Raw genomic sequence first — 23,989 nt, 5'->3', positions numbered from 1 at the left:
CCACAGGTTTGCTCTATCCTGTCCTCACTCAAGGGAACACCACGGGCTTGTTCTACCCTGTCCTCACCTGAGGCGACATCATAGCCAAGCCTACACCATCTTCCCTTGACGTGGACACTTGGCGGCTCTACTTTTTAATGCAATTCTGCCTCTTTCAAATTAGCCCAATCGTCAATTCACCCAAGCGTTAAAATGTCAGCTGCCCCGGAGAGGGTGGGCAGTCAGCCTACTCCCAGACCACCAACTATTCTTCTTGTGGTCAACTACCAGAAGTATAAGCATGACTGTCCTCTCCTGATTTCCCCTCCCCTACAGGGAGACACCTCAGTCCCCACTCACTGTCTTGCTGTGGCTCCAATTGGAGACTGAGCTGAGCTAAGCAGGGATCAAAGCTATATTGTCCCTACTCCCTGGCTCCCAGTCTTTGAATGCTCAGCACCACTGCTTTGCTTTTCCATGATCGATTACGATCTCAATGATCAAATAATGGCCCCTTCTTCAGCTCTGGGGTCACTACATAGCATCCAGTCCCTTGTAACTGCTTAAATATGATCCTTACAACAGCCAACGTTTGTGCGGTTGCCAACCCTGCAGAATTATCCTGACATCTCCAGGAATTAACGTTTAGCCTCCTGAACACTGCTGCCAGCAATCTGGAAGAAACATCATAGGGGCATTAAAGAAAATTGTGTGCGTTTTTCTTCAAACACTTTTCTTTATTAGTAATAAAAATATTGAAGATGGGGGGAAAAAAGGCTATTTAATTGGGCAAGGCAGTTGGAGGTGTGAGATCATGTGATGAAACCTGCATGAATACATCCAGCCGGAGCTGGCAAGCCTACAGTTTTGCTGGAGTTGCTGTCATCCAACACCGGACAATAGTTAAACAGCAGGGATAACCTTCAGTCCTTCCAACTTCTTTGGTTGCTGGTAGCTCCACCTTGTGGTTTGCCGTCTCCTCTGCATGGTACTGTTGAATGTGCTGGGGGTAGTCCGAGAGATATGCTGTGCACTCCAGAGACTGGAATCCTTCAAAATAGGTAGAAATCATCCTGATTATTTTTTTGTGGCTCTCTGTTTACAGTAGGAACTTTCACATCTGGGTCAGTTGTTACCATTTATAGTGTGAGAAGGGACAGTTAACTGCACTCAGTTTCCGTCCCTTACTCACAGAATTGTTGAAAGCACTAGAGAAGGATGGCTGAAAGCAGTGAAAGCAAACCAGCCTTAACAGTACACATTTCAGTGTAACAGTCGGGATAAATCCGAACAACTAGCTATAATTATTGGAGCTTTTCTTCAGGATATTTCAGAAATTGATGTCACTGAATTGAGAGATGTGAAATTTGAGTTTAATTAGAGCCAGTATTTATGCCGGTCAAAATAAGTGAGTGCTTACCCTATAAACTTTATAGTTATGACTTTGTGCTTCCAATGGGAAAGCTCACCCACCAGGGCATCAAATAGGAAACTCGGTCATGCACTGCACCTGACAAAATCAGTCAGAGAATCGCGTGCGATATACATTCTCAGTGGGCGAGACTCCCCACTAGGGTTAGAAAGTTACCCCTCATTTGTGCCAGTGTCACCTGCCAATACTTAATGCCTTGGAAGATAATGGGATAGGTAAATAATTTTTTTTTTTTTTTACATTTTTCGTTGCCAATCTTTCCAATTCTTTGTCAAATCACAAACGCCAGAGGTCACCTTGCACCTGTCAAGGATCACTCTGTGCCAATGCTCTTAGCCAAAAGGCCTAGAGCCACTGCACCATTCCTGGAAGTACTGCAATACCAGGTTCGTGCCATGGAGGTGGATGGGTCAGGCCCCCCACACACCTCCGTGGAGGTGGATGGGTCAATCCACCCCACCCACCTCCTATTTCCATATATATAGGTAAATAATTGCCTCAGCAAAGCATATAGTAGAAAATCAGATGGGGAAGATCACGTGGCACCCATAACGTGGCTCACCCGATTACCTGCCCATTTAAGTGATGGAGAGCAAATTCGGGCAGCCTCTGTTGCAGCCGTGTTATTCTCCCTGCCTTGATGTGCTTCACCCAGGTGATTACTTGCAGCCCAGTGCGAAAGTGGAAAATCGCTCCTCTGAATGAACACGACACTGATGAATAGCTATTCTACTTTGTTTTATTACATTTGATTACATTTCCTGTACCCTGCTGTTACTCTGTTTAATATTATAATGCATTCTACTATATAACTATTAATCATTTTATTGTATTATAACTTCATTACAGGACACTATTTTCAAAGTATCATATTATATTCTGTATTTTATCTTATTGCACTATACTCTGAGTAATTGCATCAAAATATGATAACATTCATGCACAAATGCTTAACTAGCCCATATGCCATTCCTCTATATGCTAGAATAACAGAAGTGCTGTTCCCATTTAAAATAAAGATCTGCTAATATCTCCAGCAGTAATTTCTAAGCTCCAGTTCCTTATATTAAGAATAATGGATACTTTGGAGCATTTACACGGCAGTAATCTAATGGAGGAGTTCAGATGACAGCAAAAAGCACAGCAATGAAGTTCTGTGTGGTTCATAATCATGAGCTGAAGCTGGGATGAAACTGTGCCCTTGAAATCACCAGAAGTGTTCGTTTATATTCAGATCATTGATGGTCCTTTATTCCTTTGATAAATTTTTCTGCTGCCAGAGATTTTCAGTCATCACATTAATTACAGTCTGAAATGCAGGAAGACATTCATATTGAAGAATTAATGATTCTGATTTTATCACTGCAAGCCTAAAAATAATTTACAGCTGATTTTCCACCTGGTAAATCTCCACAACATTGCACTCTCCTTGGTCACTTTGTGTAGACTTCTATTAAGCTTGAACAGTTCAGCAGCTAATTTGGCTTCAATACCTGGTACAAACAGTAGGCTAACTATAAAGGTTATGGAAACCTGTAGCTGAATTAAGAAACCATTAGTAAATAAGGTATGAATGTACACTAAGCAATCATTCTGGTCAGGTTCAGAAGCAAAATTGGTGATGTGCTTTAAACTACCAGTGTCTGAACGCTTCATGGGATATTCACTGAATATTGAAAGTGAATTAACTTCTTATGCTTTTCCTAGGTAGGAAACTCTCTGAAGATAGATGACTGCACCGAGTGTCGCTGCTTAAAAGAATCAGGAAAGTTGACAAATACGTATTCACTCCAGTGTAGAACAGAGACTTGCAAAACCTGCTCGGATGTAAGATACTTTGTCAGCTCTTCATTTTCATTAACTGTGTATTTACGTCACCTAACTCCTCAGTGCAAGGGCCCAGCAATACCTGATCCCTTCACTTTCAAACTTCCATGAAAGCTGATTATTAAAAAAAATTCTTCATATTTGATATTCAAATTATTGACAAATTTTTAAATGATATGTCAAGCTGATTGCTGTTTATCTTTGAATGTGCTTTAAAGAATCCTGATGAGTGAAACACTACCTGCTGAAGGAAATGCTGTTATGTGGAGCTAACAGTTTTCTTCAAGCACTGTCCTCACTTGATAAGGCCTGTTGAGTTGTTTATTAACTGTTAACCTTGATGGTCATTTAGATTTTTATCAAATACATAAGGAGAAGTTTAGAATGACCACTTTGGATATGGTGTTGAGGTGTTCCTTGCAGGCAGCTGATCTCCAAAAAGCAAATGCAAAGCTACTTATCAGTTTAATACTGAACTTATGCTCAGTGACCTCTAATAGCAGGTGCCCTTTAAGACAGATCTTGCTGTATCGTGAGATGAAGGGGAGACAACCAAAGTGTCCAGAGAACATTGAAGCATGACATATGTTGAAAGAGTGTCTACAAATAGGATTGAATAAGTTTTATAGGCGATCACATCTCAATTAAACACCTTGGGGTGGAAATTCAGACTGTTGCCACCTCTGTTCATGCCCCGGAGGGGGCGGTAATGGGGCAGAATTGATTACCGGGCAGGCGACCAGCTTCCAGCGCCCTGTTGGGACACTCGGTGCCCGTTTTGCGGGGGCGCAGAGCAGTACCGGCCGAAAGAGGCCCCGGTTGCGACACCGTTCAGAAATTTGTTTTCTGGGGGACCCATAGTACCCCCTATTGGGACTGCCTGGGAAAGCGGGCGGTCCGAGCTGTTCCAGCCGCGGTGAGACAAGGAATGAATACCTGAGGTAAGTGTGATTGTTTTTTTTTTTTTTGCGATTTATGTTTATGTGGGTGAGCAAGGTATTGGGAATGTTTTGGGTGTTTTCTTTGCCAGTTTGTTTTCCCAATGGAGCCTCTCTTAGGGCGCTCCAGGGCCAGCTCTTTAGCTCGGGATTTTCAGTTACTCAACCAGCCTAGTGCCCTAAGAGAGGTGTGCAACATCCTTAGTGCTCCACTCCACACTCAGGGCCCAGCTGCTGAATTTTGTGGCTGCTGACGCAAACCATTTCCCGGTGCAGAATTTACTTCCCCACCGCCATTAGCGCCCTAATTAGCCTCCAACCTAATTTCCACACATTAACTATAACAAATTTGAATAAATATGTTTCAAATCCTCACCTTGATTACATGGCAACATTGATGAGTCTTTCTGACAGGTTTTACTCCAAATTGTATTTACACCCTTGCAATCTTGCCCATGCCATAAATAGGAAGACTTTGCTGTATCAGTGACTGAGCATGTTGATACAATGAAAGGATTTTAGGGATTCACTTTATAAGTTAATGCTCCATGCACAGTGCTTTGGGTGACAGGAGTACACATTGGGAATGCAGGCTAGTGTGCTCAACTCACAGCCCACGTGATCGTCCCTCCAGTAAAACCCTGAAGTGTTAAAGGATCGTCGGTACAGATGTTTCATAATTGTCTGTTTTGGTTTGATTCGCACCAACAAAATCACATTCGCCAGAAATACCGATTTGAAAAATATATGTCCTGTTCGCATGTCCTAAAGAGTAATGAAAATTGGACATTTTAGCTGTTATTTTGGAACAAAGAAAAGTATAGACCCTGTCACACTTTTGAAATCTTTAGAGTGCCAATCTAGTCTTACATCAACAGTACATTACTCACAAAGATGCTGAAATAGGGGAGTTAATGAGAACAGTGGCCGCTGTATGCAATTAGTAATATTGGTAAACATGGATGTGCAATATGACTTTAAGCTTCAGCAGTAACATTACAAAGACAAGCTTCTGTAATGTGTTAAGACCTTGTATTGGCTCTTTGTTACAGGGATATGTAATGAAGAAAAAAAAAGGTTCTTGTTGTGGACAATGCATGGCCACAATGTGCATTTTCAGTCTGACGAATGGGACGCTGGTTAAATTAAAGGTTAGTATCTGTAGATTTAGATACTTAGTACAGCAAACTCCCCACTATAAGACTCTGGTATTGTCCTGAGGTCAGTGGTAGCACTTTCAGCTCTGAGTCAGAAGGTTGTGTGTTCAAGCCTCACTCTGGAGACTTGAGCACAGAATCCGGGTTGACACTTCAGTAAGGGGTGCTGCATTGTTGGTGGTCCTGTTTCTCGGTTGAGATGATAAACCAAGGTTTAACTTGGTCTCTGCTCTCAGTAAAAAAAAAAATGACACTATTCGAAGAAGAATGGAGTGTTCATCTGGTATCCTGGGCAATATTTAACACCAAAATCAGACTATCTGGTCATTTAGCTGATTGCTGTTTGTGGTACCTTGATGTGCATAAATTGGCTGCTGTGTTTCCCTGCAATACAACTATGTCTATACTTCAAAAACTACTTTGTTGACAACACTTCGGGACGTCCTGAAAGGCTCTATAAAATTTCAAGTTTTTTCTTTTCTGTTCTTTCATTCTTTCTTGCGTTCTGTCATTCTCTCATTCACTCTTTTCCCCTTCCTTCCTTCTGCCTCAATAACTCCTTATTGCCCCTTTCTATAAGGTGTCTGGTCGCCTGAAAGCAGCAGCCATGCGTCAGTGCAGAATGGCCTCTAGTCTCTGTGGAGTGAACACCATTATTAAAATTGCCCTTCCTCAGGTTTGGAGCAGTGCCCGGGACCACTCTACCCATTTTCCCGCCATGGTGCGCACGCGCTGACCCCTTACTGACTGCCGAATATCCCCTCATGATATTGCCCCTTTCCCGGAATTGCCCCGCGGGAACGGTGCCGCCTGTTGGTACACTCTCTGTGGCTTCGAGGCCCGGCCACCTATAAAGGGGAGGTGGCGCTGCCATTGGCACCATGTGATTTTTTTTTTGTCCGTCGACTGCCAGATTGGGCTAACAATTATGGTCGCAGGTTCGGCCAGGCCGCCAACAGGCAGCCTGACACATCCTCTTCGGTTCCAGGCTGCTGGCCCGGCCGAAACCCTCCCTGGTGGCGCAGTGTTTGCCACTAAAGTGGCTGCAGAGTTCGCAGTGGCCCCCCTTTTAACTGAAGGGGAGGGACATTGTGACGCGTTAGCGCGCTGACATCATCAGCGTGGCGCTGATGACTGGTCAGGGCGGCGGATCTGCTGCAAGGACACTTCCGCCCCGCGTACGACCGTAACACCGTGCCAAGGAAGAAAACATTTCAAACAGCTGAATTTCTCTGGTATCTCCGCCTCATGAACTTGGACGGAGCAAAATGTTCTAAAACGGTCGGTGCTTCCCGTTTGGGGCAAGACTCAATTTCGGCCCCTCATTATTTAATTAAAAATATTTCATAAATTAACTTTTTTACAGTAATACTTCCTTATCATTTGTAAGCATTAGTAGTTTTAATAGTAGGTTTTCAATGAATATGTATATAAATTGAGTATTGTGTTTTAACAGGTTAATGAAACCATGCAAGATAACTGTGACTCATACAAGTGCAAAGTAAATGATGGAGGAGAGTTTTTATCGGAAAAGCGAACCACACTGTGTATTCCATTTGACGAGGGCAAATGTAGATCTGTAGGGGTAAGAACTCAATGTGCTCCATATCTTCAAATGACAGACTTCTATTAAATTAAACTGCAATCTTTCAGGCTGAAAACTGTATAATGTTGATGTTGCTGCTAGCTCTTGAGATCACCAGATAAGCACAGATGAAAAGGTCACTGTGACTGTAAAGTCCTTACTCTATAGTATGAAACCACACGAGGCACAGTCTGGGGATAAGGTCACTCTGTGACCTTAACTCTTTATTCACAGGACTCCAAAGACGATGATCCTGCATGGGACCTCCCTTTTTATACCTGTGTGATCAGGTAAGGAGTGTCTCCCACAAGTTCACCCCCTGTGGTCAAGGTGTGCATCTAGGTTGAGTGTATACAGTGGTGTTACATTGTGGTTACATACATGACAGTGACCATCTTAGTTCATTCATCCACAACGAAGCCACAGTCCCCCTCAACTGTTTATTACATGATTCCAAGGATGTAACCTCCACCATCCTACCTGGATGCTGATTCCACATGTTGTCGACACTTTGGCTGGAAATTTCCCATAAAAAGAATGGGTGGGTTGGAGCATGGGGCAGTTCAAGTATTAACAGTGAGATTCCCGACCTGATCCAGCCTCCAGCCCGCAGGGGCGGGCCAGGAGGGCGGGTGACCAACCCACTGCCAGGGGCCCTTACCTCAATTTAAATATTGTAATGAGGCTGGAAGTCTCTGTTTTCCCCTCCATTTTGAATTTAACTGCCTGGGGACAGGTTTCACACAATGTATGAGGGAACGAGATCTCCAATCACATTTCCAGGCCTCCCCGGTCCCTTAATCCTCCCCGCGCCCCCCCCAGTCCTCCCCGCGCCCCCCCAGTCCTACCGCACCTCCCAGGACTCCCCGCACCAGCACTCCCCAGGCCTCCCCGCACCTCCCAGGCCTCCCCGCTCCCCACAGGCCTCCCCGCTCCCCACAGCCCTCCCCGCACCTCCCAGGCCTCCCCGCACCTCCCAGGACTCCCCACGTCCCCCCAGGCCTCCCCGCACCAGCACTCCCCACACTCCCCAGGCCTCCCCGCTCCCCCCAGGACTCCCCACCCCCCCCCTCGCCAACAATGATGAGGCCAGCCACGATCCTCTAGTAGTTGGCCACGATCCTGTGGCCCCCCATGCTGAACCTTCACCCTCCTTGATCCCTGGCCGACCACCTCCCATGTTCCCCGCTCCCCCCCCGCCCCCCACGATCCCTAGCGACCCTCACCACAATCCCCGCTTGTCTGCCAATCACTGACCTAACCTCCCTGGTCCACGATCCCCCTCCCCCCATTGTCTGCAGATCACCGACCTCCCCAGTCCACGAGCCCCCTAGCCCCCTCCCCCATTGCCTGCTGATCCCAGACCTCTCCGGGCCCCAATCCCCTGCTGGTCCTGCAAACCACCCCCCCCTCAATTCAGGCCCACCACCCGCTCCCCTCCCCACCCACCCCCTCAAAATAGAACACCATCCACCAGGATTCCCAGCCGCTTTGGGCAGTCAGGCACCCAAGAAGCACCACTAGATGGCCATTGGCCAATGCAAGTGAGGTGGCCTCCCACTGATACTGTAAATGCCAGTGAGGTCACCAACGGGCCTATTCCAGTCCTTATGCTGGGATATTGGCCCCAATGACTTTCAGCCTTAGTATCTTTCAGCAGTGGAAGCATCTGGCACCAAGATCTTTGTACGAAATATTGTTGGTTAGTAGTCATTTGTTTCCAATATAAACAGTGCACTATGCACAAAGACTTCAGCTGCTTGTACTTGTGGTGTGATTGTAAGTGTATGCAGAGAACGTTATTGATTTCGGTACAAGTGAAGAACAAAGGAAATGCTCCCCAAATTAAGTTAATTGACTATATTTTGCAACTTGTGAAAGAGCGAACCTTTTTCAAAATATTAAAATGAACCTTAACTCACATACTCCTCCTTTCTCTCGGTATGCAGGGTGAAATTGTACGTGTGGATAGTTCCTGCTGTTTCTCCTGTGAGTAACCATGCAATGTAACTATACCCATGCAGTCTTGAACTGCACACTTAAAATATTGAGCTGTCAGTGTTCTTTAGAAATAAAAATGCAATCCAGTTTGTGGCTGGATTCAGGGATGGGAAGTTCGAGCTTTTCACACTAGAATGGAGGAAGTTATAGGATGTTCTTATTGAGATCTTCAAGCTTATGACGAGTTATGTTAAAGCAAATGTTCCTAGATTGATTCTGCTAGGTTGGGGACAGCATCAAACAAGAAATAAAGAGTGTGTGCAATAAAGTTATCATGGGTGACTTTAATCTACATATTGATTGGGCTAACCAAACTGGTAGCAATGCAATGGAGGAGGATTTTCTGGAGTGTATTAGGGGTGGTTTTCTAAACCTATATGTTGAGGAACCAACCAGAGAGCTGGCCATCCTAGACTGGGTGATGTGTAATGAGAAGAATTAGCAATCTTGTTGTACAAGGCCCCTTGGGGAAGAGTGACCATAATATGGTAGAATTCTTCATTAAGATGGAGAGTGACACAGTTAGTTCGGAAACTAGGTCCTGAACTTAAGGAAAGGTAACTTCGACGGTATGAGGCGTGAATTGGCTAGAATAGACTGGCAAAGGATACTTAAAGGGTTGAGGTGGATAAGCAATGGCAAACATTTAAAGATCACATGGATGAACTTCAGCAATTATACATCCCTGTCTGGAGAAAAAATAAAATGGGGAAGGTGGCTCAACCATGGCTAACAAGGGAAATTAAGGATAGTGTTAAATCCAAGGAAGAGGCATATAAATTGGCTAGAAAAAGTAACAAACCTGAGGACTGGGAGAAATTTAGAATTCAACAGAGGAGGATAAAGGGTTTAATTAAGAGGGGGAAAATAGAGTACGAGAGGAAGCTTGCAGGTAACATAAAAACGGACTGCAAAAGCTTCTATAAATATGTAAAGAGAAAAAGATTAGTGAAGACAAATGTAGGTCCCTTGCAGTCGGATTCAGGTGAATTTATAATGAGGAACAAAGAAATGGCAGACCAATTGAACAAATACTTTGGTTCTGTCTTCACGAAGGAAGACACAAATAACCTTCCGAATGTACTAGGGGACAGTGGGTCTAGTGAGAAGGAGGAACTGAAGGATATCCTTATTAGGTGGGACATTGTGTTAAGGAAATTGATGGGATTGAAGGTCAATAAATCCCCGGGGCCTGATAGTCTGCATCCCAGAGTACTTAAGGAAGTGGCCCTAGAAATAGTGGATGCATTGATCATTTTCCAACAGTCTATTGACTCTGGATCAGTTCCTATGGACTGGAGGGTAGCTAATGTAGCACCACTTTTTAAAAAGGGAGGGAGAGAGAAAACGGGTAATTATAGACCGGTTAGCCTGACATCAGTAGTGGGGAAAATGTTGGAATCAATCATTAAGGATGAAATAGCAGCGCATTTGGAAAGCAGTGACAGGATCGGTCCAAATCAGCATGGATTTATGGAAGGGAAATCAAGCTTGACGAATCTTCTGGAATTTTTTGAGAATGTAACGAGCAGAGTGGATAAGGGAGAACCAGTGGATGTGGTGTATTTGGACTTTCAAAAGGCTTTTGACAAGGTCCCACACAAGAGATTGGTGTGCAAAATCAAAGCGCATGGTATTGGGGGGGTAATGCACTGACGTGCCTAGAGAACTGGTCGGCAGATAGGAAGCAGAGAGTCGAAATAAATGTGTTCTTTTCAGAATGGCAGGCAGTGACTAGTGGAGTGCCACAGGGCTAAGTGCTGGGACCCCAGCTCTTTACAATATACATTAACGATTTGGATGGAGGAATTGAGTGTAATATCTCCAAATTTGCAGATGACACTAAACTGAGTGGTGGTGTGAGCTGTGAGGGGGATGCTAAGAGGCTGCAGGGTGACTTGGACAGGTTAGGTAAGTGGGCAAATGCATGGCAGATGCAGTATGATGTGGATAAATGTGAGGTTATCAATTTTGGGGGAAAAACACAAAGGCAGAATATTATCTGAATGGCGGCAGATTAGGAAAAGGGGAGGTGCAACGAGACCTGGGTGTTATGGTTCATCAGTCATTGAAGGTTGGCATGCATGTACAGCAGGCGGTGAAGAAGGCAAATGGTATGTTGGCCTTCATAGCTAGGGGATTTGAGTATAGGAGCAGGGAGGTCTTACTGCAGTTGTACAGGGCCTTATTGAGGCTTCATCTGGAATATTGTCTTCAGTTTTGGTCTTCTAATCTGAGGAAGGACGTTCTTGCTATTGAGGGAGTTTCAGCGAAGGTTCACCAGACTAATTACAGGGATGGCTGGACTGTCATATGAGGAGAGACTGGATCAACTGGGCCTTTATTCACTGGAGTTTAGAAGGATGAGAATGGATCTCATAGAAACATATAAGATTCTGACAGGACTGGACAGGTTAGAAAGTTCCCGATGTTGGGGAAGTCCAGAACCAGGGGACACAGTCTTGGGATAAGGGGTAGGCCATTTAGGAATGAGATGAGGAGAAACTTCTTCACTCAGAGTTGTTAACCTGTGGAATTCGCTGCTGCAGAGAGTTGTTGATGTCAGTTCATTGGATATATTCAAGAGGGATTTAGATATGGCCCTTACGGCTAAGGGGATCAAGGGGTATGGAGAGAAAACAAGCAAGGGTTACTGAGGGAATGATCAGCCATGATCTTATTGAATGGTGGTGCAGGCTCGAAGGGCCGAATGGCCTACTCCTGCACCTATTTTCTATGTTTCTATGCTACATAGCAAGGTAGTAACAAGAGGGCACAAATTCAAGAAAATCACAAAAAGAATTAAAGGGGCGGTTCGAAAAAATTTCTTTTTTCTCTAGAGTTTAGAAGAATGAGCGGTGATCTCACTGAAACATACAAAATTCTTACAGGGCTTGACAGGGAGGATGTTTCCCCTGGCTGTGGAATCTAGAACTAGGGGTCACAATCTCAGAATAAGGGGTCGGCCATTTAGGACTGAGATGAGGAGAAACCTCTTCATTCAGAGGGTGGTGAATATTTGGAATTCTCTACCCCAGAGGGCTCAGTCGTTGAGTATATTCAAGTCAGAGATCGATAGATTTTTGAATATTAAGGGAATGAAGGGATATGGAGATCGGGCGGGAAAGTGGAGTTGAGGTAGAAGATCAGCCATGATCTTATTGAATGGCGGAGCAGGCTCGAGCGGCCGAATGGCCTACACCTGCTCCTATTTCTTATTTCTTATGTCTTTACACAGAAGGTGGTTAGAATGCGCAATTCTCTGCCACAAACCATTGTTCAAGCAGGGTCAATTAATACTTTTAAAATGAAGCTAGCTGCTTAAAAAAAGAGGATTATTAAAGGGGATGGGACAGTCAGCAAGAGAGTGGAGTTAGCCGTGTTGCTCATGTAGGAGAGACCACCAGCACAGACTTCGTGGGCTGATTGACCTGTTTCTGCATTGTAACATTCTACGTGGGATGGTGGAAAAGGAAGTTTAGGGCAGAACTGACTCCCTGGGGATGTCGCTCTGTGCACGGTGCTACCGTAAATACCAGCATTGGGGAGAGAGCAAGTCTTTCACCCCTCCCCCATCAAGTAGACATGTCTGGGGGAGTTCCCGGGTGACACCAGGTTTGCCACACACACAATCCTTATAAGGTCTCTTCGGAACTCTTGGCAGCTGTTGTGAGAGCCTCTGAGGGTCTTGCTCTGGCTGCAAGAAGCACTACCGGCAAACCTAGTCGACCCCAGAGGGAATCGATTACCTTTTCACAATAGCCACATGCTCGGTTAGAAGCATTTAGCATACTATTGTTGCTCTTTTATGCCCTTCCTGGGCCTGTGATTCACCATGGTACTGGTCTGACACAACTCCAACCTTCCTGGCCACTGTCGCCATGGGCACTTGCAGGCGTGGGCCACCCACCCTGGATATGGTAATGACCCTGCCCCAAAAATGTAGGACCCGGTCTATACCTTTCAGCGAGGGCAGGCTGGAATGTCGCTCTGCCACGCCTCCGCTGACACAGTGGGACTGCTGGAATTTGGGCCCTATGACAGGATAAATATAAAATGCTGAAACGGTGTAAATAAAAATGACCTTATTTAATTAATATACATTGTGGCATGAACGTTTTTAAGATGCTTAATAATTTTGCTTTCAGGCACGTACAAGACACAGCCATGCCAAAAGATAACCGGAGTAATTAAACACATTAGGATTGATGACTGTACGACTGAAGGGGAAGTTAACATGCACTATTGTGAGGTATGACTTACAGCACGAGATAATTTACTAGTGTTTTTTATTCATTACTTTTCTCTGCATTCCCTCTTTGCACTTCCTCGTGGAATGTCAGGCGATGGGATGGGTGGGCAGCTATTGCTGTGTTGTAACTAAGGTGGGACACAGCCTCCTAAGAAGTGTCGGCCTCCCTCCCTCTGGGAAGTACATGACCTCTCGCACCTTCTCCCACACCAATCACACCACTGAGGTGGAAAACCAGACCTTTATTGTTATGTCAGTCAAGTTTGTTATATGTTGTGGCCATTGGGTCAAATCTCCCATCAATGTTCATTAAATATTTAACACTGTATTTTTTCTTCTTTCTAATAGGTATTTTTTTTAAATTTCTGTTATGCACCATGTTACATAGAAACATAGAAAATAGGTGCAAGAGTAGGCTATTCGGCCCTTCGAGCCTGCACCACCATTCAATAACATCATGGCTGATCATTCCCTCAGTATCCCTTTCCTGCTTTCTCTCCATACCCCTTGATCCATTTAGCTGCAAGGGCCATAACTCCCTCTTGAATATATCCAATGAACTGGCATCAACAACTCTCTGCGGTAGGGAATTCCACAGGTTAACAACTCTGAGTGAAGAAGTTTCTCCTCATCTAGTCCTAAATGGCCTACCGCTTATCCTAAGACTGTGTCCCTTGGTTCTGGACTTACCCATCATCGGGAACATGCTTCCCGCATCTAACCTGTCCAGTCCCGTCAGAATCTTGTAAATTTCTATGAGATCCCCTCTCATCCTTCTAAACTCCAGTGTATAAAGGCCCAGTTGATCCAGTCTCTCCTCATATGTCAGTCCCGCCATCCCGGGAATCAGTCTGCAAGAACGTCCTTCCTCAGATTAGGAGACCAAAATTGAACACAATATTCCAGGTGAGGCTTCACCAAGGCCCTGTACAACTGCAGTAAGACCTCCCTGCTCTGATACTCAAATCCCCTAGCTATGAAGGCAAACATACCATTTGCCTTCTTCACCGCCTGCTGTATCTGTATGCCAACTTTCAATAACTGATGAACCATGACACCCAGTTCTTGTTGCACCTCCCCCTTTCCTAATCTGCCGCCATTCAGATAATATTCTGCCTTCGTGTTTTTGCCATCAAAGTGGATAACCTCACATTTATCCACATTATACTGCATCTGCCATGCATTTGCCCACTTACCTAACCTGTCCAAGTCACCCTGCAGTCTTTTAGCGTCCACCTCACAGCTCACACTGCCACCCAGCTTAGTGTTGTCTGCAAACTTGGAGATATTATACTCAATTCCTTTATCTAAATTATTAATGTATATTGTAAAGAGCTGGGGTCCCAGCACTGAGCCCTGCGGCACTCCACTAGTCACTGCCTGCCATTCTGAAAAGGACCCGTTTATCCCGACTTTGTGCTTCCTGTCTGCCAATCAGTTCTCTATCCATGTCAGTATATTACTCCCAATACCATGTGCTTTGATTTTGCATACTAATCTCTTGTGTGGGACCTTGTCAAAAGCCTTTTGAAAGTCCAAATACGCCACATCCACTGGTTCTCCCTTGTCCACTCTACTAGTTACATCCTCAAAGAATTCCAGCAGATTTATCAAGCATGATTTCCTTTTCATAATCCATGCTGACTTGGACCAATCCTGTCACTGCTTTCCAAATGCGCTGCTATTTCATCTTTAATAATTGATTCCAACATTTTCCCCACTACTGATGTCAGGCTAACTGGTCTATAATTACCCGTTATCTCTCTTCCCTCCTTTTTTTAACAGTGGTGTTACATTAGCTACCCTCCAGTCCATAGGAACTGATCCACAGTTAACAGATTGTTGGAAAATGATCACCAATGATCCACTATTTTTAGGGCCACTTCCTTAAGTACTCTGGGGTGCAGACTATCAGGCCCCGGGGATTCATTGGCCTTCAATACCATCAATTTCCCTAACACAATTTCCCACTTTATAAGGATATCCTTCAGTTCCTCCTTCTCACTAGACCCTCGGTCCCCTAGTATTTCCGGAAGGTTATTTGTGTCTTCCTTCGTGAAAACAGAACCAAAGTATTTATTTAACTGGTCCGCCATTTCTTTGTTCCCGTTATAAATTCACCTGAATCTGACTGCAAAGGACCTACGTTTATTTTCACTGATCTTTTTCTCTTCACATATCTATAGAAGCTTTTGCAGTCAGTTTTTATGTTGCCAGCAAGCTTCCTCTCATACTCTATTTTCCCCCTCTTAATTAAACCCTTTGTCCTCCTCTGCTGTATTACAAAATGCTCCCAGTCCTCAGGTTTGATGCTTTTTCTGGCCAATGTATATGCCTCTTCCTTGGATTTAACACTATCTTTAATTTATTGTTAGCCACGGTTGAGCCACCTTCCCCGTTTTATTTTTACTTCAGATAGGGATGTACAATTGTTGAAGTTCATTCATGTGATCTTTACATATTTGCCATTGCCTATCCACCGTCGACCCTTTAATAATCACTCGCCAGTCTATTCTAGCCAAGTCACGTCTCATACCATCGAAGTTACCTTTCCCCAAGTTCAGGACCCTAGTCTCTGAATTAACTGTGTCACTCTCCATCTTAATAAAGAATTCTACCATATTATGGTCACTCTATTCCCCAAGGGGTCTCACACAACAAGATTGTTAATTAGTCCTTTCTCATTACACATCACCCAGTCTAGAATGGCCAGCCCTCTAGTTGGTTCCTCGACATATTGGTCTAGAAAACCATCCCTAATACACTCCAGGAAATCCTCCTCCACCGCATTGCTACCAGTTTGGTTAGCCCAATCAATATGTAGATTAAAGTTGCCCATAATACCTTTATTGCACACAACCGACGTCCCACTGCATCATGACAATGTGTGTCCCTAGTATCAATTTATCGCTAGTGGGGCTCAAAAGTATTTTTACCCAGGGGTGGGGGGGTTGCGCGGGATGCTTCCGGCTCCTATGAAATTGTGTGGGAGTTAGCGGAGACGTGAATGCATTTGCACTGCACCTGGCTGGTAGCACCCCGGGCTGCTGTGCCGTCGGTGATGACATCATCGCTGTGCATGGCGATCCCTTGTGGCCCCACAGCGGAAATTGGCCAGCGCACCATGAGGCCGTTGCGGGCAATGCCGGCACCAGCCTCGCGAGTCATGAACCAGGCCGCATATCCATCTTGGGGTGCTGCGCTGTGTGCCACCATCTATTTTTTTCACCTCCCCCGCCCCCCCCCCCCCCCCCCCCCACAATCGTTCGGGCTGCAGTCGAATGATGTTGCGGGATCCGGGCCGCGATCATGCAGCCTGGCTCTCTGTTTGGATGTCGGCTGTGGCCACGGCACCCCTCATCCCTGGTGGCCCAGTGGAAGCCATCAAAGGGCCTGCAGAGCTCACAGCATCCCTCCCTTTTAACGGAAGGGGAGGGCATTGAAACGTACCAGTGTTACCTGATGAGACCGCATAGTGCTCCGTGATGTGCCCAATCCCACCCTGAAAGGAAGTGGAACAAGTGACATTGCGCTCCACTTCCTGTGAGGGGCGGTAATCCCAATTTTGCTTCTGGGGCGGGACTTCTGCACTGCCCCCATCCGGGGTGAGAGGGAATTTCGGCCCCAGTGCCTTTACAGAGGACCTTATGGATCAAACCTACACTTGAAATGTATTGTTAGAAGTACACAGGGTAAATCTATCCATCCTGGTGGCCAGTGGGGTCCACGCTCGAAGGGAGTTTGTGTCAGAGAATTGTCTGTCAGTGTGGTAGCACTATTTCAGTTAGGGTTGCCAACTCTGATTGGACATAATGCTGGAGGTTGCATCACATGACCTCCTGCCTCCAACTGCCCCGCCCAGTAAACAGCATTGTTACCTTATCTCCAATATTTTTATAACTAATAAATAAAAGTATTGAAAAGAAATGAAAAAACGCAGACAATATATTTTCAATGGCCCTATGATTTTTCTCCTGCATATCCAGGAGATTAATCTTTAATTGCTGGAGACTCCAGGACAACCCTGGAAGGTTGGCAACCCTGACCTCCGTGCTCCCTTCAAGCATCTTTACCGAAATATGTCAGCACTATGGGCCCAAGTTTCCACATGATTTGCGCCTGATTTTTAGGAGCAACTGGTGGAGAACGGACTATCTTAGAAATCGCAATTCTCCACATTTTTTTTTTCTGCAGTTCTAGTCAGGTAGAACAGTTCCACTTTGGAACAGAATTTTTTCTTCAAAAGGGGGCGTGTCCGGCCACTGACGCCTGATTTGAAAGTTTCCACAGTGAAAACGTACTCCAAACTAACTTAGAATGGAGCAAGTGAAGATTTTTGCAGAACTGAAAAAACCTGTTGTACACATTAAAAAATCAGGCGCAGGTTACAAATTAGGCGTCCAGAACGAGGTGGGGGGGGAGGGGGAGGGAAGGGAAGTCATTAAATTCTATAATAAATCCTTATTTATACTTATACAAATAAATCCAACCTGAATAAACATTTATAAGCAAAGAAAAGATTAAATAAACCATCTTCCTACCTGAGTGAAAATGTTTCAGGCAGGCCTTTCGGGACCGAAGGCTGAATGGGCCGGCCCGAGACTTCAGGCAGGGCCCGTCCCCAGCACCAGATTTACAGGTAGGTGGCGTTGGGCCGGGTCGGGGAGGTTCGGTTCGGTTCGGAGAGAGAGGGGGGCGGGAGGGAGGGAGGGAGAGAGGGGGGCGGGAGGGAGGTTGGGAGAGAGAGAGGGGGGGGAGGGAGGGAGGGAGGGAGAGGGGGGGGAAGGGAGGGAGGGAGAGAGAGAGGGGGGGAAGGGAGGGAGAGTGAGGGGGGGAGGGAGGGAGAGGGAGAGAGAGAGAGGGGGGGAGGGAGGGAGAGGGAGAGAGGGGGGAGAGGGAGAGAGAGGAGGGGGAAGGAGGGAGAGGGGGATGAGGGGGAGAGAGAGAGAGAGAGAGAGGGGGAGGAGGGAGAGGGAGAGGGAGAGAGAGAGAGAGAGGGGGGGGAGGGGGGGGAGAGAGAGAGAGGGGGGAGGTCAGGTCGGGGAGGGGGAGGTCAGGTCGGATCCAGTCCGGGGGCGGTGGGGGGGGGGAGCGGGAGTCAAGTCGGGTCGGGTCCAGTCGGTGGGGGGAGCGGGAGCAGGAGCGCGGGGGGGGAGCGGGAGCAGGAGCGCGGGTCAGGTCCAGTCGGAGGAGGGGCAGAGCGGGAGCGGGGGTCGGGTCCAGTCGGGGGGGGGGAGCAGGAGCGCGGGTTGGGTCCAGTTGGGGGGGGGGGGGCGGAGTGGGAGCGGGAGTCGGGTCGGGGGGAGGCGGGAGTCGAGTCGGGGGACGGGGTCCAGTCGGGGGGGTGGGACGGGAGTCGGGTCGGGTCCAGTCGGGGGGGCGGGGGGGGAGCGGGAACAGGAACGTGGGTCGGGTCCAGTCGGGGGAGGGGCGGAGTGAGAGCGGGAGTCGGGTCGGGTCCAGTGGGGGGAGCACGAGCAAGGGTTGGGTCCGGTCCGGGGGGGGGAAGCGGGAGCGGGAGCGGGAATCGGGTCGGGTCCAGTCCGGGGGGGGGGGTGCGGGTGTCGGGTCTGGTCGGGGGCGGGGGGGTAGCAGGAGCTGGCCGTGGGAGGAGCCTTATTCACGCAGCCCCAGTGAGGCCATTCGGCCAGAGCTAGGGGCTGCGTGCTTCGGGCCCCTCCCACACAGTTTGGAACTACTGCACTTGCGTGCCCACTGTAGCGCGCATGTGTCGAGGTCTCGGCACTCTTTTTCAGCGCAGGGACCTGGCTCCGCCCCCCCACAGCTCATGCTGCGCTGCGCCGAGGGCCAGAGGACCTGCAGGGAGGTGGAGAATACCGAGGATTTTTTTAGGCACACTTTGTGGCGCGAAAAACGGGTTTCCAGATCGGGACTGCGCCGTTCTAGGCGCGTGTGGAAACTTGGGCCCTATATGTGAATGTATTCATTAATTTTATATATGCAACCTTTTTTGCACTTCATGGGCATATTATAAATTTATACCCGAAACCGTGCAACCAGACAGCTTTCCTACTTTTTTTGACAGTAGTTTAAATGAAAGCCTCAGTGGGTAAAAGACACAGCAGTTATTTCAGTTGCAGTAATACAATTCAGAACACTTACACCTGAAAGCCACGGGAGAAAGGCTTATTGCACGGCGCCAGGATCCAGATTCATAAAAGTCTCTCAAAGTCACATCATAAGCACTAGTTAACCTTGCAATATGACTTTATTTTTAATGAAAAGTCTCCAGTGTGCTATTCTCAGCAGACTTGTGACTGTGCTGCAGATTTCGCTTGCCGATTATTCAGGCCCATAACGATGACATGGCATTGCTGCAGAAGTGTGACGGTTGCAGCAAGACTGTCTGCATTACCAGACCTTGCCACAGGGGGACGCTGCACAAGGTCAATGAGATGAGAAAATTGGATCTATTCAAGGCTTGATAAAATTATTTGAAAGATCTTCTCTTCTCACTCACTTACACACACACACACACACACACACACACACAGACATGTACCAGAAATCCAGCACAGTAGAGCTCATAGTCCTGGTTGACACTGTTGGAGGTGCCGTCTTTTAGATGAGACATTAACCGAAGTGCGCCCTCTCAGGTGGACATAAAAGATCCCACGGCACTATTCGTTGAAGATCAGGAGAGTTCTCTTCGGATATCTAGGCCAATATTTCTCCCACAATCAACATCACTAAAAGAGATGATCTGGTCATTTATCTCATTGCTGTTTATGGGACCTTACTGTGCAAAAATTGGCTGCTGCATTTCCCTACATTACCTCAGTGACTACGCTTCTAAAGTACTTCATTGTCTGTGAGATTATAATGGGACAGGCCAACCTGGAGCATAGAGGGCTGCTTAGAAATAGTTGTCCCTGTTTTAGAGAGACATGATACTTGTGTATATATTGAAACAAGGTATCGGTAATTTAACGATTTAACGTGGCCAGTGCAAACTTCGTGTGATGGAAGTGAATATGGGCAATTTGGGCATGAACGTCATTAATGGACGGAAATTCATGAGAGCTGCTAAATGGGTTGCAGACGCCTGCACCCCAATTCCCGATATGTGCTCTCATTGTGCAAAGCTTTGTGCCGAGGACTTGGGTAAGATAGCAGATAAGCACGCTGTTCTTTCACTTCCTTAACCCGGTTTCAAATGCAGCTCAGAGTGATGGAGTGACAGTCTTCTCTCTCTGCTACCTGTGAGGGTTCTACATACAATGGGTTTGGTCACTTCTGTTGTCATTCCCAGAGGCTGTGTTCACCGCACAAAACTGTCCATAAATAGTCCCTAACCTGGAATTCTTATTCCGATAAAACGAGGATGGTTGGGTTGTGGAAACGGAACTATTATACTTGGGCATTATGGATACTCTTCTGAGATCTAGATTAAGGCACGCTGTTGGGATAGGATTTATAGATTTTATTCTGCATCTGTGTTTAACCTGGCAATAAGATAATGGACCTAAAGGCAGATAAATCCCCTGGACCTGATGGTTTGCATCCTAGGGTCTTAAGAGAAGTAACAGCAGGGATAGTGGATGCATTGGTTGTAATTTACCAAAACTCCCTGGATTCTAGGGAGGTCCCAGCAGATTGGAAAACTGCAAATGTAACGCCCCTATTTAAAAAAAGGAGGCAGACAAAAAGCAGGAAACTATAGACCAGTTAGCCTGTGGTTGGGGAAATGTTGGAGTCCATTATTAAAGAAGCAGTAGCAGGATATTTGGAAAAGCAAAATTCATTCAGGCAGAGTCAGTATGGATTTATGAAGGGGAAGTCATGTTTGACAAATTTGCTGCAGTTCTTTAAGTAACGAACCGGGTGGATAAAGGGGAACCAGTGGATATGGTGTATTTGGACTTCCAGAAGGCATTTGACAAGGTGCCACATAAAAGGTTACTGCACAAGATAAAAATTCACGGGGTTGGGGGTAATATTTTAGCATGGATAGAGGATTGGCTAACTAACAGAAAACAGAGAGTCGGGATAAATGGGTCAATCTCTAGTTGGCAACCAGTAACTAGTGGGGTGCCGCAGGGATCAGTGCTGGGACCCCAACTATTTACAATCTATATTAACGACTTGGAAGAAGGAACTGAGTGTAACGTAGCCAAGTTTGCTGACGATACAAAGATGGGAGGAAAAGCAATGTGTGATGAGGACACAAAAAATCTGCAAAAGGACATAGACAGGCTAAGTGAGTGGGCAAAAATTTAACAGTTTGAGTATAATGTTGGAAAGTGTGAGGTCATGCACTTTGACAGAAGAAAAAATCAAAGAGCAAGTTATTATTTAAATGGTGAAAGATTGCAAAGTGCTGCAGAACAGCGGGACCTGGGGGTACTTGTGCATGAAACACAAAAGGATAGTATGCAGGTACAGCAAGTGATCAGGAAGGCCAATGGAATAGTGGCCTTTATTGCAAAGGGGATGAGTATAAAAGCAGGGAAGTCTTGCTACAGCTATATAAGGTATTAGTGAGGCCACACCTGGAATACTGCGTGCAGTTTTGGTTTCCATATTTACAAAAGGATAAACTTGTTTTGGAGGCATTTCAGAGAAGGTTTACTAGGTTGATTCTGAGGATGAGGGGGTTGATTTATGAGGAAAGGTTGAGTAGGTTGGGCCTCTACTCATTGAAATTCAGAAGAATGAGAGGTGATCTTATCGAAACGTATAAGATTATGAGGGGGCATGACAAGGTGGATGCAGAGAGAATGTTTCCATTGATGGGGGAGACTAGAACTAGAGGGTATGATCTTAGAGTAAGGGGCCGCCCATTTAAAACAGAGATGAGGAGAAATTTCTTCTCTGAGGGTTGTGAATCTGTGGAATTCACTGCCTCAGAGAGTTGTGGAAGCTGGGACATTGAATAAATTTAAGACAGAAATAGACAAACAATAAGGGGATAAGGGGTTATGGGGAGCGGACAGGGAAGTGGAGCTGAGTCCATGATCAGATCAGCTATGATCTTGTTGAATGGCGGAGCAGGCTCGAGGGGCCGTATGGCCTACTCCTGTTCCTATTTCTTATGTTCTAATGTTCTTATGTTGATGCTGTAACTGAGTACCTAACATGAAGAATTTTCCCATTCCTCAGGCCTAATGCCCAAACCTTGCACCGCCCCTCCCCTCCCCCACCATCGCCACCCTAATAAGTTTAAAATATCATTCCAAGGTGAAGAAAACCTACATGATTTAACGTGAAATACAGTCCATCTCAAATGACAAAACTGGATGCCCTTTGTGTGAACTCAAAGTACTTAACTTGCTGTTGTCCAATTGCTGACTCATTTTATTTTACAGGGGAACTGTCTGAGCAAGTCTGTCTACGCCTTGCAGAAGGATGAGGTACAGAGTGAATGCACATGTTGTTCGGCCACAGCCTCGCAGCCCATGCTAGTGCCACTGAGATGTCAAAACGGGACCGTGCTACAACACAAAGTCATCGACATGCAGGCATGTGCGTGTGTCACTCATAAATGTGAATGAATGAAGTAAACATGTAGAAGGCGGTAACTGGACTTACTATTTGAACCAGAACCATTATTTCAAGTTCGTTATTGGATTCACGGTTTTCTTGCTGTTTCACAAATAAGAATATCCCAACTAATGTTATTTCTAGCTATGAAATCACTCCTTGTAAATGTGATTAATTGCAAAATCTGCTGTATTAACAATTCTGAATTAATGTCCTACTGACCATATTAACTGTAATGGTTTTGAATTTACACAAGGGAATATAATAAAACTTATCTATCATGCTGAACCATGAACTTGGTCTGTGTTTGTGTTATTCAGGTGTAAAGAAAGCTTCTGATAGTTTTGCAATGATTCCAACATTAATTTATAGAATCATACATCATAGAAGGAGGCCATTCGGCCCATCATGCTTGAGCTGCCTTGCTGAAAGAGCTACCATCTAGTCCCACTCCCCTGACTTTTCCACATAGCCCTGCAATTTTTTTCTTTTTAAATGTATATGCAATTCCCTTTTGAAAGTTACTATTGAATCTGCTTCTACCACGCTTTCGGCTAGTGCACCCCAGATCAAAATGTAGGTTTTGTTCAGAGACAGAGATAGATAGGTTCGCCAACACCAGCTGCTCCGAATAATAACAGACTGGCTGGGTTTTTGCAACAATTTTTACCAAACCCAAACTCCGAGCTTCCTTTAGCTTTTGCTTATCCTGAACTGTGGCCTACGGTTTAAAGACACTTCAAAGGTTTAAGCTAAAACAAGTCAAGGTTGTTCTCGTAGTAGCTAGTTGTTTTATTTATGGGACTTGTCACACTTATAGGTCTGTAAAAAGTTAATCTACTGTACTTGAACTCCATGTGGCATGGATTTCATTCCATAGATCACAGCCTAATTAGAAAATAAATGTGCTTCCTCTTTCATTGCGATGGTTATGTCTGGCAGACATGATTAAAATATAAAAAGCAGCGAATTAATCAATCCATTTAGTATTTTTTGTGTGCCCGACAAGCTTGGGAGGGTGATGCACACCAATGAGTTGTGTGCTGGCCCAGTGAGTGGGACAAACGAGACAGCGAGGTTTTTGGGATGTCGCTGGTGAGGCTTATACGTGTCAGACATTTATATAGAGGAGTCTGGTGACTAAGATTTTTTTTCTTTGGTGAGCAAGTTTGGACATATTTGTCCTGCGGACAAGGAGAAAGAAAAGAGACAGAAACAAAAACACAAAGTAGTGAAGAGAGGAGTTTTAGACTAATGTGTTCAGTGTTCGTATACTTGAATCTTTTAGCCTAATTTAAGAGCCAGCAAGGTGGA

General features: G+C 45.8%; 1 protein-coding gene across 1 annotated transcript in view; it reads left to right on the top strand.

Annotated features, from left to right (window-relative positions):
* vwf (von Willebrand factor) overlaps positions 1 to 22,964 on the top strand; it is a 130,717-nt gene extending 107,753 nt beyond the window's left edge. Inside the window, exons 47-52 of the mRNA XM_070897528.1 lie at positions 3,119 to 3,238; positions 5,229 to 5,327; positions 6,790 to 6,918; positions 8,868 to 8,907; positions 13,068 to 13,171; positions 22,501 to 22,964. Coding sequence (XP_070753629.1) covers positions 3,119 to 3,238; positions 5,229 to 5,327; positions 6,790 to 6,918; positions 8,868 to 8,907; positions 13,068 to 13,171; positions 22,501 to 22,686 — 678 coding nt within the window. The 3' untranslated portion in view covers positions 22,687 to 22,964. The remainder of the gene's footprint in view (positions 1 to 3,118; positions 3,239 to 5,228; positions 5,328 to 6,789; positions 6,919 to 8,867; positions 8,908 to 13,067; positions 13,172 to 22,500) is intronic.
* Positions 22,965 to 23,989: the final 1,025 nt, after the last annotated feature.

This window comes from Pristiophorus japonicus, chromosome 13 (assembly GCF_044704955.1).
Source record: "Pristiophorus japonicus isolate sPriJap1 chromosome 13, sPriJap1.hap1, whole genome shotgun sequence".
NCBI lineage: Eukaryota > Metazoa > Chordata > Chondrichthyes > Pristiophoridae > Pristiophorus > Pristiophorus japonicus.
This window is presented reverse-complemented; position numbering and strand designations above follow the sequence as displayed.